Genomic DNA, 17,693 nt, shown 5'->3' on the forward strand with positions numbered 1-17,693 from the left:
TTGATCCAATAAATACTTACTACTGGCCTAACATTGTGCCTGTGTTTTGTTAAACGCTAATAATGGCTATATTACAGAAGATAAAAATTTTGATAAAGAGAAATGTTTACCTTTCATAAGCAAAAGTTCATCTTCATAATGGACTTTGCTGATGTACACTAATGCTAACCACTATACCAGTCACAAAACCCAGGAGCCAAGGACCACTGAGCATGGATCAGACACTTAGCATGCTCTCTGCCTGACTTCAGGATTCCTGGAGGGGTGGGCAGACCTCTAACACGGGCACTCTTCCCTTCAGAGGTAACACACACTTCTCCTCTGTGTCTCCCCCTCCCCTCTCCGCACAGCGACGCAAAGCCACGTGCTGAATTCACCTCAGAGCAAACAGCATCATCTGCGGTTTGCTAGGCATCATAAACAGTTCCTGTGACATCCCGTTTGAATCAGATCATACATTTCAGGTGGCTAAAGCCCTCTGCAACGGGCCCTGCAGCGCTAACTGCCCGCGTTTGCTCTCAGACACAACGTGGTCCGGTTTCAGATTTCACACTTCATGAAGAAGCGCATATGATTTGAATTTGCTCAGCTTTGCTTTTGCGATGCTTCGTTTTCCATCTCGAGAGTTAGTGTTTGTGCTGTGTGGGAATGTGTGGAGGCTGCACAGACATCTCAGCGTTCGGTGTTCTGCAGAATGCAAGCGTCAACAAGGAGCCGCGCTTTCTCTTCCCACGGCCGGTTTCTGTTTGTTGGTATTTTCTTCCGTTTTCTGTTCATTTTCCTTTCCATTTTTGAAGATTTCCATCCCCGTGTATACCATAGCCGGCATCCATCAAGAGATGCAGTTTTCCAGTCTTCCAGGAACCAGCTTGTAAAGAACGCTTGTAATGGCCTCTCCCATGCCTTATGCACACCCCGCCCCCATTACAAGATTCTGAAGAGCAGTGACGATCTTGCTGTCCACAGAAAAGAGGAGTCAGGAGAGGGGAGAAAAGGGTTCCTACACTACTAGCATAATACCCCACTTGGTTTAATAGACACATACTACTTTTAAAGCAGTATTATATATTATAAATCTAAATGGAACTTGCAGCTAATGGGATTAGCATGCAATAATTTGATTTGTTTGGAAGAGTTAAGGCAAAATGCACAATTAAATATTTCTAGACTTTTGGAAGAGAATATAAAGAATGTATAGAGTATGTAAAATGTATTATTATCTATGTATTATTATAGACTCTTATTATGACATTTTAGAGTTTCTACAGGAACATTCTGAATCAAGACTTCATTTCCTACAATTTTTTTGAATGAACCTCATTTTAAAATATATGCATTAACATATACATACATATATGTATAGATACAAAATATATCCTTTAGACAAATACATGTGTGCATAACACAAATGTATAACTAACATATTTCATAAAGAGATAATATATAAACACATACATGTTTATACATGGCATAGTCTATAACTATGCTGTGTACATATACATACACACATGTGTATATAAACAACATATTTTATAATGACAAAATATGTTTTTCTATAGAAGAGAGAAATTAAGAATTAGAATGAATTCAAGGGATAACATTGATGTTTATAAGAAACTAGATAGGACAGAAAGCAATAGCATAACAATTGCGTTATATATCTGCAAACCCCACTACCAAGACTCTTAACCAACCTTTCCACCCTTACCACTTTTCCCAGTTCATCAAAATCTAGGTTAACTAGTTAGTTTCCTTTCCACCGCAACTTCAAAAGGTGAAAGAGATAAAATGACTTTAGTTGAGACTAGCAAAAATTCTGTAATAATAAAAATTATATTATTTTATTCTGCACTCAAGAGATAGTCATTAATTATTTCAGTGCACGGTTTGAAGGGATCAGCACAAGCAGCACAGATGCTATTATTATCATTATTATTATTATCATCATCATCATCATTGGGCTTGAATATGGCACTGAACAGTAGAGCTATGTCAAGTAAACACAAGGAAAAGGGGTCAGAATTCAGAATCTCTGGATCATGCAGAAATGATTTAAACATTTTAAACAAAGCTACCCTTTATCGTTATAAAGTAGCTCACAGAGCTTTGGAAATCATGAATAGGAAAATCCAGGCTTGGCTCTCATAGTTAGAAGAGAAGCCTCACTCCTCTTTCAGGCCTACAATAAGGACCATGAAGAATAAAAACACCAAACAACCCTAACGTTAACAATACCCAAGTTACAGGGAAGAGGAAACCAAGTCCAGTTAAATTGCTGCATTTATCTGGCAAGTCATAAACTTAATGGAAACCATGTGTATCTAGGTAGCTCTAATTTAGCAGTTAGCTGGCATCCCGACTTAGCTACTCCAAACTAAATGAGGTCTGAAAGACGTTTGAGCAGCATGCCCTCAGGTGAAAAGACTTGTGTGCCAGAAGAAGATTGGGGTCCTTTCCAGTTTCCTTTTGGTATCAGGGGACGAGGGCGCCATACCCAATGTATTCTGTGTTTAAAGCAATGGCATCCGAAATTCTGACTCCTGGTTTTGTTACTTCCTAACGACTTGGTGCTTGACAAGTATATAATGGCTCCATCGTCAGGAGCTTAAGGACAATTACAGTGTCTACGTCACAGGGTGATTAGAAGGACCCACTGGGCTGGCACATGGTTACCCCGTGGCTGGCTTAGCTTCCCCAGGAGCTGACAGTTGTATCAGGCTGTGCTCCTGAGGGTGACCCCTGACTCACTAGCACTTCAGCCCCCTCCCTTCTAAACCCTCCTTCACAACTCTGCAGGCATGTGGATTGGGTTACACTTGCACACTCGGTGGCAAGACGCATTCCCTAACTGAGAATCATCTTACGATTATTTTCCCTGAATTGTTCTCCATTTTTTAAATTGATTTTTATTGAGCTCTACATTTTTCTCTGCTCCCCTCCCTGCTTCTCCCCTCCCCTTCAACCCTCTCCCAAGGTCTCCATGATCCCAGTTTACTCAGAAGATCTTGTCTTTTTCTACTTCCCATGTAGATTAGATCCACGTATGATTCTCTTAGGGTCCTCTTTGTTGTTGTCTAGGTTCTCTGGAATTGTGATTTGTGGGCTGGTTTTCTTTGCTTTATGTTTAAAAACCACCTATGAGTGAGTACATGTGATACTTGTCTTTCTGGGTCTGGGTTACCTCACTCAAAATAATGTTTTCTAGCTTCATTCATTTTCCTGCAAAATTCAAGATGTCATTTTTTCTGCTGTGTAGTACTTCATTGTGTAAAAGTACCACATTTTCCTTATCCATTCTTCGGTTGAGAGGCATTTAGGTTGCTTCCAGGTTCCGGACAAACAAAGCTGCTATGAATATAGTTGAGCACATGTCCTTGTGGCACAATTGAACATCCTTTGGGTATCTACCCAAAAGTGGTATTACTGGGTCTTGAGGAAGGTTGATTCCTAATTTTCTGAGAAATCACCACACTAGCATCCAAAGGTGTTGTACCAGCTTGCATTCCCACCAGCAATGCGGAAGTGTTCCTTTTACCCCATAACCTCTACAGCATAAGTTGTCATCAGTGTTTTTGATCTTGGAATTCTTACAGGTGTAAGATGGAATCTCAGAGATGTTTTGATTTGCATTTCTCTGATGACTAAGGATGTTGAGCATTTCCTTAAGTGTCTTTCAGTCATTTTAGATTCCTCTGTTGAGAGTTCTCTGTTTAGGACTGTACTCCATTTTTCAATTGGATTATTTGTTCTTTTGATGACCAGTTTTTTGAGTTCTTTGTATATTTTGGAGATAAGACCTCTGTCTGATGTGGGGTTAGTTTCCCATTCTGTAGGCTGTCGTTTTGTCTTGTTGATTGTGTCTTTTGCTTTACAGAAGCTTCTCAGTTTCAGGAGGTCTCATTTATTAAGTGTTTCTCTCAGTGTCTGTGCTGTTGGGATTCTATTTAGGAAGTGGTCTCCTGTGCCAATGCATTCAAGTGTACTTCCCACTTTCTCTTCTATAAGGTTCAGTGTGACTGGCTTTATGTTGAAGTCTTTGATCCATTTGGACTTGGAGTTTTGTGCATGGAGATAGATATGGATTTATTTTCATTCTTCTACATGTTGGTATCCAGTTATGCCAGCACCATTTATTAAATATGCTTTTTTTTCCCATTTGATATTTTTTGCTTCTTTGTCAAAAATCAGGTGTTCGAAGGTGCGTGGATTGATATCTGGGTCTTCATTCTCCATTTTTCTTCTTTTAATGAGTTTTATCTAGGTCACCCTGGCTACTGCTGCAGGTGTTTGGGTAGAGCTGGTGATGCCAAGACTGCTTCCTGCTATTTGCAGCCTACAAATGCTTTCCTTGTCTTTTGAGTAGTCTGAGCACAGTAACAGAGCTACCAAGGTTTGTTGTGCCGTGGTCATTGCCCATGCTATGGGGATTCTAGGTTTCCACTGCTTTATACTCTTTCTGAGACTCGTTAACGTACTCTTGAGGGTCCCTGCAAACCTCTCTGAGCTCTCACAACACCCTCTGGGATCTTTGCTTTTTAAAGATAGAATCAGGGGCTGGAGAGATGGCTCAGAGGTTAAGAGCATTGCCTGCTCTTCCAAAGGTCCTGAGTTCAATTCCCAGCAACCACATGGTGGCTCACAACCATCTGTAATGGGGTCTGGTGCCTTCTTCTGGCCTGCGGTCATACACACAGACAGAATATTGTATACATAATAAATAAATAAATAAATAAATATTTTTTTAAAAAAGATAGAGTCAGAGCATATTTGGGTTCATCTGAAGGACAGTGCTTTCGTCTGCCTAGGCCAAATCTCTGTGCTCACTTTTGCACCTCAGATTACCTTGTGTTTGTTCATCATAGTTGGTTAACGGCTGTCATGGGCCAGTGGGGAAAACACAAGTTGGCTGTATCTCAGTCTAGAGAGGGGTGGTTACAATACAAGGACACCGAGATTGTTATATGAACGAAAGATGGCATAGCTGGTTAGAACAAGGGCCGCTGCACTGCGTGCTCAGCCCACTGCCCCACCACTGCAAGACCATCCTTCTTGCAATAGATGCTGAGCCCTTAAGAGTCAGCACCTCATCCACCACAGCTCCATAGTGACGGTGACTTGACCTTGCATTACGGGCGTCACTACCGTGTGTTATCAGACTGGCAATGGGCCATGCGTGGGCACACTGGAGCTTCAGATCCAAATCCAGGATGGGATCTCAGTTCCTATGCCTCACTAGCTCTGTGGCCTTCTATGATGGCGCTAACCACAGTGCTTACCCTACGGGAGCGCTGTGACGATTACACGTAACCCTTTAGAACAGTGTCTAGCCTAGCTAAGTACTTATGGGGGTTAGCCACTACACTGATGCTAAGTTATACAGCTTACATGAATGTCATTGTCTATGCACCTACGCTTTACAGTGTTTAAAACATTCATTGATATGGTGATTTCAAAAGCCCAAGAAGTTTGTAATGCTTATTATTCATGCTAATGTTTATTATTCAAGTCATATAAGGAATATAAGTCTACACAGGATGTGAAGCACTCTCACCACCAGGGCCTGAATAACAGATGTCCATCTCAGCCTTGGGTGACCCCAGCTTCATCCTCCAAGCCGGTCCGGGTCTTGTAAGACAGGATTCCACACCCCTGCTATGTGTTCTTGTATCCCAATGGCAGTGCTACTTGCTCTGGAGACAGACTTAGCATGTAGGATGGTCACTGTTTATTTAGTCTGGCCCCAAAGAGATCGTGTATTTCCTGAGAGTGGGGACCTATATAATCCCCAGAACCTGGAGCGGTGAGTGACAATTGAGATACAATACGCAACAATAGAGTATCACAGTCAGTCATCTGAGTAACCATGGTAACTGTGATTCTGCTGTGATGGAGACTGAACAGGGAGTGTAACCAAAGAGGTGGAGGACTTGGATAAAAATGGATCCTTTTTTTAATTCCGGGACATGCGCACAGCTAACACTGTCGGCCAGCATCCCCTCCTCTGCAAGTCCTCAGCCTCATCCTCCGCCGACAACCTCATCTTTTCTTCCCTGGACACTTGGAAGAGGCTGCCAAGGGTTTGCAGCCCGGATGGCCTGCAGCCTGGATGGCCTCCAGCCTGGGTAGATATCAGAGGATTTCTCTTATACACAAATGAGACTGTTAGACACATCCCACACCCATTTATAATTCCTTAACGGCTTCCGAACGCCTCCGGTTGAATCTGATTCCTTGGCAGGACTTAAGAGATCGTCCTCCTCCTCTCCCATGTCATTTCTCCTGACCCCTCCATGCGTCAGGCCACCGAGCCCTAGGGCTTCCTTTCAAAGCATCCATGTTTGTGCCCTTGTAGTGGGGATCCTTTCTTCATGCATCTGCCTTTCTTTCTGCTCCCATGTTCCCAACTCCATCCAAATGTCTATCATTTTTTCTTCTGGTAGGACGCCAGGTTTTCTGGAGATCCAGAGCCAAAGGTCGGCCATGCAGGTCCACAGTAACAAACACAAGGCTGCAACCACAGGCCAGCGCCCCAGGAGGGCAGTAGAGGCTAGTTCCACCCAACAGCTGAAGAAGGCAAACCATTGTAGCCGCAGAGATATGCGTTCCTTAAGATGCACGTCAAAATCCCTGGCCTGTGACTTTGATAGAGAACATGGACCCACCACGGCTACCCTGAACCATATTAATTTTAGTTTACTCTCCACCAAGATATTTCAATTATATTACACACATTTGACGAACGCAGAATTCCTAACATATGCTTTCCCTCCTCAAAATTCGTTTACGGCTACCCGCGACCTCTATGATCAAGGCTACCTCTGTGTTTAAGTGTTTAAGGCGCTCTTTAATTTGTCTCTATTACACAGTATTAGGCAATAAAATAATAGTTAACATTTATTGATAGCTTCTATGTCTTGGGCACTGTTCAGAGAGCTTTTCATAACGATTATCATTTAATAAGCTCTTCTGGTGTGTTTAAATAGCTTGGCACTCATAGAGACCTTACCAGGGAGCTTTCCTCGTAATTAAGCCATTTAATCTTCTTAAAGAACTTAGAGATAGGTACCAGTGTGATTTCGGTGTTTCACAGCACAGAGGGATTGGGCAACAGGTTCAAAAATCACACAGTTCTAAAGTGAAGCCGGCAGAAGTCGAGCCCAGGCTAGCCCAGAAAAACCTCAGGAGTATGCCTCTTCATCTCTGATGCTCTCTTCCTCTTGGGGGGCCACTGTCATCTTCTGCTCTGCCCAAACCCTACTCCAGCCTTCATCCACACTCCACACCCACACCCTCAGGTTTGCCCAAGGCTCATCTTCAGCCTGAAACTTTTACGAAACCTTCACGCCACCACCTTGGTATTTTCTCTTTCCTGTCAATATTGACAACACAGACACCAGGCATTTTGCCACAGAAGCCTTGTTTTTCTTTAGAATTCTGATTACTGTCTTTAAGAGCTCTTTGTCTTACCTGGGACTAGAGACTAACAAAATTATCCCTTTGGAGATGCCAGGTAGGGAACTGCTCATGAAACCCCCTAAGAACCCAGACCCAGACCCAGAGAAATGCTTTCCATGCTTTTGTGGAATTAAGTGTCAAATTAACTCAGACCCTCATACTTCCCTGTGTGGCAGACAGACTCAATTGTACCCTGTGACTCTATTTTTAAAACCGAGCAAAGCCTCTGAATAAATTTGAGTTCGCCCAGTTACGTTTCCCCATTTAACAGTGGACGCTGAAACAAACGGACACGAGAAAGCAGGGCTGGAAGCGAAGCCGAGGTTTCCTCAGCTAAAAAAGGAGAACAGACCTCATTCTGAGGCAACCGAAACAAACTGGTTCCTCCTTGGCTCTGCCACGAAAGTCTCTTAGTGGATTTCAGAGGTAATCTGTGCTTAGTTAGCACAAGGGCACAGATCCACCTGGATAAATGGGAGCTCTCCTCCACACGACAGCCTCCCATGGCAGCGTTCCCACACCCGGCAGTTAGCTCACTGCGCTTCCCGGTAACCTACTTGGTTGCATCGGCTCCGCTTGTTATCAAGGTGTTAATCAGAAGCTCGTGGCCGTATCTTGCGGCCACGTGGAGGGGGGTGTTGCCGTCCTTATCCACGCAGTCGATTTCACCTCCTGAAAGAGATTGCGATACAGCTTCAGGCGGAGCTCCAGGGTGATGGAGGTACCATATCCTGCCAGCCGCTCGGGAACACCAAATATTGATTTCCTTTCCCCTTCAGTGGGCGTCTCTGCTCTACAGGGTAAAATGACTGTTTATGGGGATGAGTCACTAGCGGAAGCTATAGCAGGACCACGTCTGCTGAGATGGAAGTCTATTGGAAATGGTTCTGAAAAATCCATATTGTCTCAAGAACCGAAAACCTCACACTTATATTCCGGCTCTAACTCTGGACATAGAAAATACAATTCTGGAGACTTAGAAAATGACTTCACGCAAACCAAACGAGACAGAGCCTTCAGGGAAAGATTCGTGTAGTGCGGTGACCTAGCTTAAAACATGGATGAGTAAAATGAGGGGAAGCGTGGGTTAAAAGCTAAGAATGGCTGCATCTGCTAAAAAGATCATATTATCACATTAGTTATCTGCCATCCCTTCCTATAGCATTTTCATTTTGTCTCATTTATTTTGCATGGTTTCCCCCAACGTTTCATTTCCTGTTTCCCTTCCTATGAGTGTATGTACAAACAGGTTGGTTCTATTTAGTTATACAAAGAATTGTTTAAAAATAAATTAGATCACGTGGCATTTTACTTGTGTGTGTTTCGTGTGAGATCAAAATATTCTCGCACACAAATGCATCCGCTTATCTTACTGAAGAAAATGAACACAGGTACGATTGTGTACTCTACAGGGTGGATGGCGTTTCCTTCAGCTGCCTTCCAAGCGGGCTTTACAGGTGTTTACCTGTTTGCGTGGAATCCAAAGACTCTGACTGCCTCCCTTTCATGACTCCTTCTGCATTGTACTTATTTCAAACTCTGCAAACAAGCCATTAATATCTTCGGAAAGCAAGCCAAATTGTGCAGGATGTCCGACATCCAGGACGCGTCTGAAGGTTTCCTTGTTAGAGCCCTACTAAACATATTGGCAAGGCCACTCCTGAGCAGATGGGACTTCCCATGGTCCTGCCCCAGTACACATGCGGGCTGCATTGTTCTGCTGCTGGCTGGGACAATGTTCTGTTATGTGCAACAGGCACACGGGTTCCGTATGGGAAGATGCTGCTCCTGAAGGTGGCTGGGTAACAGTGGGACCACTCAATGGCACTCAACTGTTAATTCTTTTAAAGATGGCTACAATGGGTTTTTTCTGTTTGATGCATTTTACTTCAATTTAAAAAAAAAAAACATTTGAGTACTCAAGATGATGCCTACCAACACATCCTGTGGCAAAGGAAGCCTCTACCCTTTATCATTAGAAGCATTTTGTGTAGAGACCCTGTAAGGCTGCGTGAATGCTCAGGTTAAGATGCCATCTCCAACAAAACCTTTTCATGCTTTCCCTCACGCAGGGGGTGCCTTACGCAACACTACCTGAGTACTGCGCACTTGGGTGCGCGCGCTTTGATATCCGGTGGTGCATTTGGTTCTGCTTTAAATTTTTAAGTAGGTTCAACGTAATGGGCTTATTCATACGTGAAATATTTATGCTTCACAAATCAAAATTATATTTTTAAAACCTCTTAGGAGCTATCTCGGTTGGCCATGCAAGCACGAAGACCTGAAAATGGTTCCTGGAACCTAAGTAAAAAGTTGGACACAGTGGCGCACACTCACAGTCCCAGCAGGCACAAAACAGAAACAGGAAGAATCCTGGGGCTCGCTGGTCATGGAGCCTCGTTAGCAAGCTCCAGATACCCAGAGAAACCCTATCTCAAGAGAAGAAGTCAGATGACTCCTGAGGAATAAATAACACCTGAGGGTGACCTGTCGCCTCTACATATGCAGGCATGCAAGCACACACACACACACATAAGCATGCACACATGTACACACATGCACACATACACACATGCACACAGACATACAGACATGCATGCATACACTCCAGTGCACGTGCACACACATGCATGCATACACATGCATGCACACACACATGCGCACACATGCACACACTCTCAATTCTCTTTGCGTCCCCCCATTTCATTCTTACAGACTTCCTACTAGAAACCACTTTTAGCTTATGCTCCCTGTGTTTTCCTGACTACGCCCCGGAACTCTAGTTGAGTGGTCACTTTCTGAGGACAGCTTTAATATCACACAGCTGTGTTGTTCTCCTGTACAGACAAGCTGGCTTTGTAGACTCGTATCCTATGGATTAGGGTGTAGATAACATTTTGCTATTGCCAGAAACGCTGCAGTGAAGACTCTGACATGCATGCGTACTTCCTGCGTTTGCTATTTGCAGACGCATGGTAACGTCTGCAAGGGCACTTTCTAGTTTAACGGCAAACAGGAGTGTGCTTTTGTTCGGTTTTGCCAACTCGCCCTCGGTGGCTCTGTGGTGGGATGCCTCTTCTCCGCACTCCCATAGAGCTTTGGAGAATCTGTCATCTGGTGGCTAGAACCAGCATCCCAGGTGGGGGTTTCATTTGCATTTATCCTATTACTAAGGAAGCCAAGCCTCATCTCCTCTATCGAGGGACATTTGTTTATCTAATGCTAAGGAAGCCTGTCTCAGGACTTTCGCCCATTGTTCTAAATTTGTGCGTCTGCGTGTGGTCTCTCGTGTCTTGGTTTTCAAATGATCTTTAGACTTCGGAGGATTGTGCATTTATCAGTAATATATGCTACAAATATTTTCCTTCTAGGCTTCCTTTGTCTTTGTCATTTTATTTATAGTGTTTTCATTCCGTGAAAAACATAATAAATAAGGCTCTTCCTTTATTGTATCTGGATTGCAAGTGGAAAGGTTTTCTGCACATTCTGGCCAAAGAAATTAACCCATTGTTTACTACGCTGGAAAAATGTGTTAGGTTGAGGTAGCTGTGATGCAAGTTGTCTGACTGAACAAATGTTCACCCCAAAGGCCTGAAAGATAAGTCTGAGGAAGAAGAGGCTCAAATAGTTCATAAGGACAAAGCCGACTAATGGTTGCCAGGGTCTGGGAAGGAAACAGGAGAGAGGCTGCTGATGAGAACAAGGTTCATTTAGAGATGATAAGAACATTCCTACAGTTACATGGCAGGGACAGCTGCGTGACCTTAAGAAAACACTCAGATCCACTGAACTGTCTGTGCCTTGGATCTCATGTAGACAGTACAGTCTAATGGACATGGTAGCTCCTGCTGCAATCCCAGGCCTAAGGATGGTGAGTTCAAGGCTATCCTGGGCTACATAGTGAGCTTGAGGCTGGCCTGAGCTACGTAGCAAGACCTCATTTCAATTATTTTGATTTGTTAATATATGCATATTGTGACAAGATATACTGATATTATAACATCTAGTGCACACACCTAAACTACATGAACATCTGTATTTGCCAAAATAAGAAATGCAAATATGAATGGCTTTAATCAAGTTAGGAAGATGTACTTGTTCTAAACAATGTATTGTTGATGGAGGTGATCAAATACAAGAAAAGTCATTCATAAATGTACTAATTATTCAAGATAGTATTAGTATTCTGGAGCACGTCCTTCCATTTCTGTGTGTGCATGTGTGCACATGTGCATTTGTGTATGCATGTGTGCATTTCTGTGTGCATGTGTGCATTTGAGTGTGCATGTGTGCATTTGAGTGTGCATGTGTGCACTTGTGTGTGCATGTGTGCACTTGTGTGTGCATGTGTGCATTTGAGTGTGCATGTGTGCACTTGTGTGTGCATGTGTGCATTTATGTGTGCACTTGTGTATGCGTGTGCATGTATGGATTATATGTGGAATTTTCCATGACTAAGCACATACAGTGTAGAAATAGTTGTACCTTGCTTTCTCCCTTTATGCTAATTCCGAATACTTCCATGCATTATTTTTTCCACTACTGTAACCGTAAATGACTATATAATATCTGTAATTTGGAGCATTTACTTAACAAGTCCCCTGTTAATAGACATTAGAGGCTCTTCCAAGATTTTTGCTACTAGGAAAAACGAAGAATAAACATCTTTATGAAGACTCTTCACTCTGCAGAGTACTTCCCTCCAGGAGCAGTTAGGAACAGAGCGGCCAGATTAAAAGTCTGCATCTTTTTACAGCTCTGGACAAGAAGCAGAAAATGGACTTCTGAGAAAGGCTGTGCCAGTTGACATCCTGTGACGTGTTCTCAAACATGACCTTAGAGTCTTCCTGAATCTGGGAAGAGCTTGAACTTCCAGGCCAGGGTCCTGTGTCTTGTGATAGAACCATTATCAAATCCCCGATATCTGTACATCCCTTCACTCCAACAAGCCGATGAATCCTGCTTTTACTCATCCTAATCAATGTAACACCATGGGGTTTTTTGGTTTTATTTTTTTCAGGAAGTAGTATTTTTTTAAAAAACTGGGTCAGTATATTGTTAGAATATGTCAGTTGATAACAACCTTTGCAATAAAATGATTTCCAAAAGTATGTGGCCCTTGTGGAAGAGGCAAAAGCTTCAAAAACTGTGCTCATCACAGATTTGAGAAGCTTCCTCTCCGGAGACTCAAGCGTCCAGATCGCCACTTGAAGAATCAGTCTACCAGCAGCAAGCCTGAGCCTGCGCAGCTGACACCATGCCAGCTTTGACCGTGGCAGAGAAATACCAGGAGCCGCCAGAATCCAAACACTGATCTTTACTCAAATCTGTGTCTCCTCGGTATGGCGCTCATTTTAAGAATGAGTTATTCAAACAAATACACCATGATCATTCTTGTAAAAAATAATAATTGGGTATCTTTCTGTGTGTAAATACATAGAAAATTTCAAAATGTTAACCAAATTGCCAACAGAAGTTCTGATTAGGGAGGTCCTTCAATGAGTTCATTTTAGTTAGCAATGAGTATATAGTTACTTCATAATAATAAAAATGGTGAAGCTATTTATTGTGATCATTTAGGTAGTAGAGAAATATCTCACTCTGGCCCGAGTTTAGAAGTTACTATTAGATGTCTGTAGATGTATTAGAAGTTACTATTAGATGTCTGTAGATGTATTAGAAGTTACTATTAGATGAATTTACTTTTAGGACCTGGTTGCATTTTTGGCAGCCATTGGTTTCCATGGTTACCCCAGCATAGTCCAGGGCGTGTGTATCTAACAACCTGAGCTGTGGTCTTTAGGGAAAGGGGACAGGAGATCCATAGACTTCAGAGACGTATTTGTTCCGGACACCTACATAGCCACACATCCTTCCCAGCTGAGAGCCACCAAAGGTTTCTGAAGACATGCTGGGCCTAAGTTTGCCAGCTTCAAATATGCCAAAATTTAAGGGGAGAAAGTTGAGAGAGGGCGAAAATATCAACAAGGGGAAAAAAAACCACTCTATGAGTCTAAAATCTCTCCCGTGGATGCTGTCATTTTATGCCTGTTTAAAGCCGCCTAAGAATAACTACTGTATGTGTATCCTTCTGCTGTCATTTAAAACATATTTTAGGGGAACATCATAACAATAGAAAAATCAGAGAGACTTTGCACTTGCATCTGAATATATGTTTCTGTTAAAGCAAATCCTCTGGGTGAGTGAGTTCTTATTTTGTCAACACTCTGCATACATATTTCCATTTCCACCTAGAAATATTGAAGCCCAGAGTTTACATCAAACGTGTTTACCATTCACCTGAAGGTTGCTGGTCGGATGCAGCAAACTGATCACTACGAATCGGTGAGTGAAATAAGCATCCATCACTTTTTTTTTTTTTTTTTTTTGGTTTTTTTCGAGACAGGGTTTCTCTGTGGTTTTGGAGCCTGTCCTGGAACTAGCTCTTGTAGACCAGGCTGGTCTCGAACTCACAGAGATCCGCCTGCCTCTGCCTCCCGAGTGCTGGGATTAAAGGCGTACGCCACCACCGCCTGGCAAGCATCCATCACTTTTTAACGGCACGTACGGCATGCTCAAAAGGACAATCAGCGTTCACCTGAAACGAGCTTGTTGTTGCCCCAACTAGAGTGGCCACCTTACATCGCTTCAGAAGGGCCGTGAGCCAAAGGTCAAAAGTCAGACTGAGTCATCGCAAGCTAGTGCTTTTACAAGCTTTCAAAATAAAAAGAGCCTGGACCGGAAGAGTCTAAGGCAATAATATCGGTTCTGAACTTTGTAACTCGCTGGACCGTAGCTGAGGCAGCTGCCTCGTGCCAACAGCTGGATCGGATGCCTCTGATTGCACACAGCATCATCTCCAAGCCCCCATCTTTCTATTGCTGTAGCTTTGTAACAACAAACAAGGTCATTTGAGCCCAAGCACACTTTGGTTTTTAACGGGAAAAGAAAAAGGTGTGGGTTTTTATTGTGTGTGTGTGTTTTTGCTTTTGTTTTTTTACTTGCTTGCTTTAGTGATTGCCTTCCCACAGCTGAAGGATGCTGGAGGAACCAGGTTTTCTTGTAGATTTAGTAAGCCTGGCTGGAGAGGAGAACAGAAAAATGTTCTGCAGAGGCCAAACATCTAACAGAACAAATAAAAAACAAAAGACATTCCCCGGCACGTGGTCAACTGTGTCCTCTTAGGATGGTGTTCTCCGGAACACAGAGCACTTATGTGGGTCAGGACAAGCTCTGGAGACTGACACCCATCCTCTGGGGAATCAGGGTCTCGGCCAGAGTAGGAGATTTTCCAAAAGCAAGAGAATAAACAGGAAGAAAGAAAAGAACTTCCTCTGCTCCCTAAGAACATTTTTTTTTTTAAGGCCCAGAAAGGTCAAACGGAAGAACTGACAGTTCTTGGGCATGTAATGAAAGCAGAAAGCCAGCGCCAAGTTGTCCATCGACGGGGGCAACTCTAGCCCAATCTCGGTGCTTCTTAGACTGGACTGGATTCAAGTCGAAAAGACAAGTTTTGAATCCCACCATCGTTCTGGGGAGATGTAAGTGAAGATGGTGCCTGGCAGGCTACTCGCTAATGCTAGGCTGTGTCTGCTCCTCAAGGAGCTGCTCAGAAAGCCCAACGCGTAAACACTGCTCCGCCTCACTCTCTTCGCCTCTGAAGAGGAGCGCGCTCCTCCTGGGATGGCGGGAAGGAATTGGAATTATATGGGGTGTCTGGCCAAGAGACTGGCTCTGCATGCATGCTCAGCTTTCTCAGTGCAGGTACTAATCTCTGTTCCGGCCACCGCATCTCATCAGTTCAGGCCCGAGGAGCCTAGCCCACCCATAAGCTAGACGCCAGCCAGTCAACGGCGGGGTAAGCTATGAACCAAGGGCTCTTAAACATAGAAGCTGAGACTCGCAGCTCTTTTCTCACTTTGAAATGCAGCAGGTTCCAAGCTTGACTGATGGGGAATCAAGGCAGCGACAGCTCCTAGGAGCGCTCTCTTCACAGGACCGTGGGAGAGGGAGGCTGGGCTGTACTAGAAGCGGGGCGAGGGGGGGGGGGGGGCAAGTGTGGTCTGGCAGAGGGACAGACTAGTGAAAAAGCAGCTCATAAGGTTTAAAAATATGTTCTCAGGGCTGAAGAGCTGGCTCAGTAGCTAAGGACACTTACTGCTCTTGCAGAGGACCGGCAGCTACATGTCTGCTCAGTCACCTGTCACTCCGCTTCCAGGGAACCTGGTACCCTCTTCTGGTCTCTGTGGGCCTTGGGCACATACATGGTACACACACACACACACACACACACACACACACACACACACACAAATGTATACATGCAGGCAAAACATTCATACACACAGTATTTTAACTCTCCTGTCTTGTGTCTACCCAAAGATTGCCTTAATGAGAGACAAAACTTTTTGTTCCCTATAACTAAAATCCACTGATTAAACTCACATCAAAAAAATTTCAAGGGGCTGAGGAGATGGTTCAGTGAGTAAGAGTCTGCTGTGTGAGCACAGGACTTCAGTTCAAATCCCCAGTGCCCACATAAAGAACTGGGCGTGGCCATCTGTGCACATAACCCTGGCACTGGGAGGGAGAGATGGGCAGACCCAAGAGCTTGCTGACCACCTTAGCGGCCACCCCACGCTGCTCTGTGAGAGACCCTGTCTCAACGCCTAAGCCAGAGCCAGAAGCAAGATACCAAACAAGTGCTCTGGCCTCTGCACGAGCTTTCTCAGGCGCTCACACATATGTTCTCATATGAGCACCACACCTGTAACATACAGCGCATGGTGCACATGCCAAAAAGAATACGCTAAGTGTATGGTTTTAATTTAAACCTTATCTGTTTCGAGGGAGATAGAAACTTTCTGAAAAGCTTATGAGGACTATCGTAGGCTAAGAAGAGACCTCCAAGGGACAGGACTTTATTTATTTCCACCGAAATGGACACCTGTGGCTCGTACTACAGGTCAGAATAATGGGTGTTCCGCGGTGGATTTTCACCCTGCCTTCCCTGACTCGCTGGGAGCTTGGTTGGGCCTCTTTTCTCACACAGCTTCATTCCACTTCACACAACATAGTTATACAGTCAGGTTATAACCTGCCTCGCTGGGGATAGTTTATTTCCTAAGCATCGTCAGTGACTGGTTTTCTATACAGATGTCAGATCACGTGTGTGTGTGTGTGTGTGTGTGTGTGTGTGTGTGTGTGTATGCTTTTTTTGGCTTGAGTACCTAAGTTATAACTCAGTTGCCACTAGCTTTCTATTGTGCCCAAGATTCTTACAGCTGCAAAATGAAGAAATCTAAGAAAAGTCACTCATATTAGAATTTTGAGAATTGGAGGGTTTGAGTCTACTAAATTGACCACGAAAGCCAGCTGGATGCCTGGGCCAGACCTGTTTTTTGTTATTCTTGTCTTCAGATTGTCTCTGAGGCTTGCTAAGATCCCTTAAGTTGTCACAGTTAGCCCGTTCACTGTAGTGGCATTTCGTTTGTATTTTAATAAATAAACTTGCCTGAAGATCAGAGAGCAAAGCAGCCCCACTGGTCAGCCTTACAGACCAGGCAGTGGTAACACACACCTTAAATCTCAGTGGCCACACTAGTTACCATAGAAACTGGCCAGTGCATGCTTTTAATTCCAGTGGTGCACACCGTTAATCGCAGCACTAGAGAGGAAGACAAGACAGGAGGAGACAGCGCTCAGTCTCATTCTGAGATTCCTGGAGACAGGATCACAATTTAGGTCTGAGGTCGAGGTAAGAACCAGGGGCTGGCTGTTTTGCTTTTGTGACCTTTAGGTTGAACCCCAATTTCTGTCTCTGAGTTTTTATTAATTGTGCTTGAGCTCACAGGTGCCAACCGTGACCCTCAGGCTAACATGAGCTATGACATGCCATAAGACTTCAGGGACTTTGGCCTCCAAGACAGCCCAGTGCTCTTCAAGTACACTGTTGTTGAGAATCTGGAAAATTACTATGTCATGTGTTACTTTGCTACATATTACTGTGCTACATGTTACTGTGTTACTTTATCATGTTACATGTTACTGCGCTACATGGTACCATGCTACATGTTACTGTGTTACATGTTATTGTGTTATATATTACTGTGTTATGTTACCTGTTACATGTTCCTGTGTTACATGTTACCTTGCTACATGGTACTGTGTTACATGGTACCGTGTTACATGGTACTATGTTACACGTTATTGTGCTACACGGTACTGTGTTATATGGG

At 43.7% G+C, this 17,693-nt stretch overlaps 1 protein-coding gene across 4 annotated transcripts in view; it reads right to left on the bottom strand.

The window, feature by feature from the left end:
• Positions 1 to 17,693, bottom strand: part of Ankrd44 (ankyrin repeat domain 44) — a 211,123-nt gene that overhangs the window by 57,463 nt on the left and 135,967 nt on the right. For all 4 annotated transcript variants that reach the window (XM_041668373.1, XM_041668371.1, XM_041668370.1 and 1 more), the window contains exon 10: positions 8,013 to 8,127. In XM_041668373.1, the coding sequence (XP_041524307.1) occupies positions 8,013 to 8,127 (115 nt within the window). The remainder of the gene's footprint in view (positions 1 to 8,012; positions 8,128 to 17,693) is intronic.

Source organism: Microtus oregoni, unplaced genomic scaffold (genome assembly GCF_018167655.1).
Source record: "Microtus oregoni isolate MIOR12 unplaced genomic scaffold, Mior012 000018F_ref0000195, whole genome shotgun sequence".
NCBI classification, from domain to species: Eukaryota; Metazoa; Chordata; class Mammalia; order Rodentia; family Cricetidae; genus Microtus; species Microtus oregoni.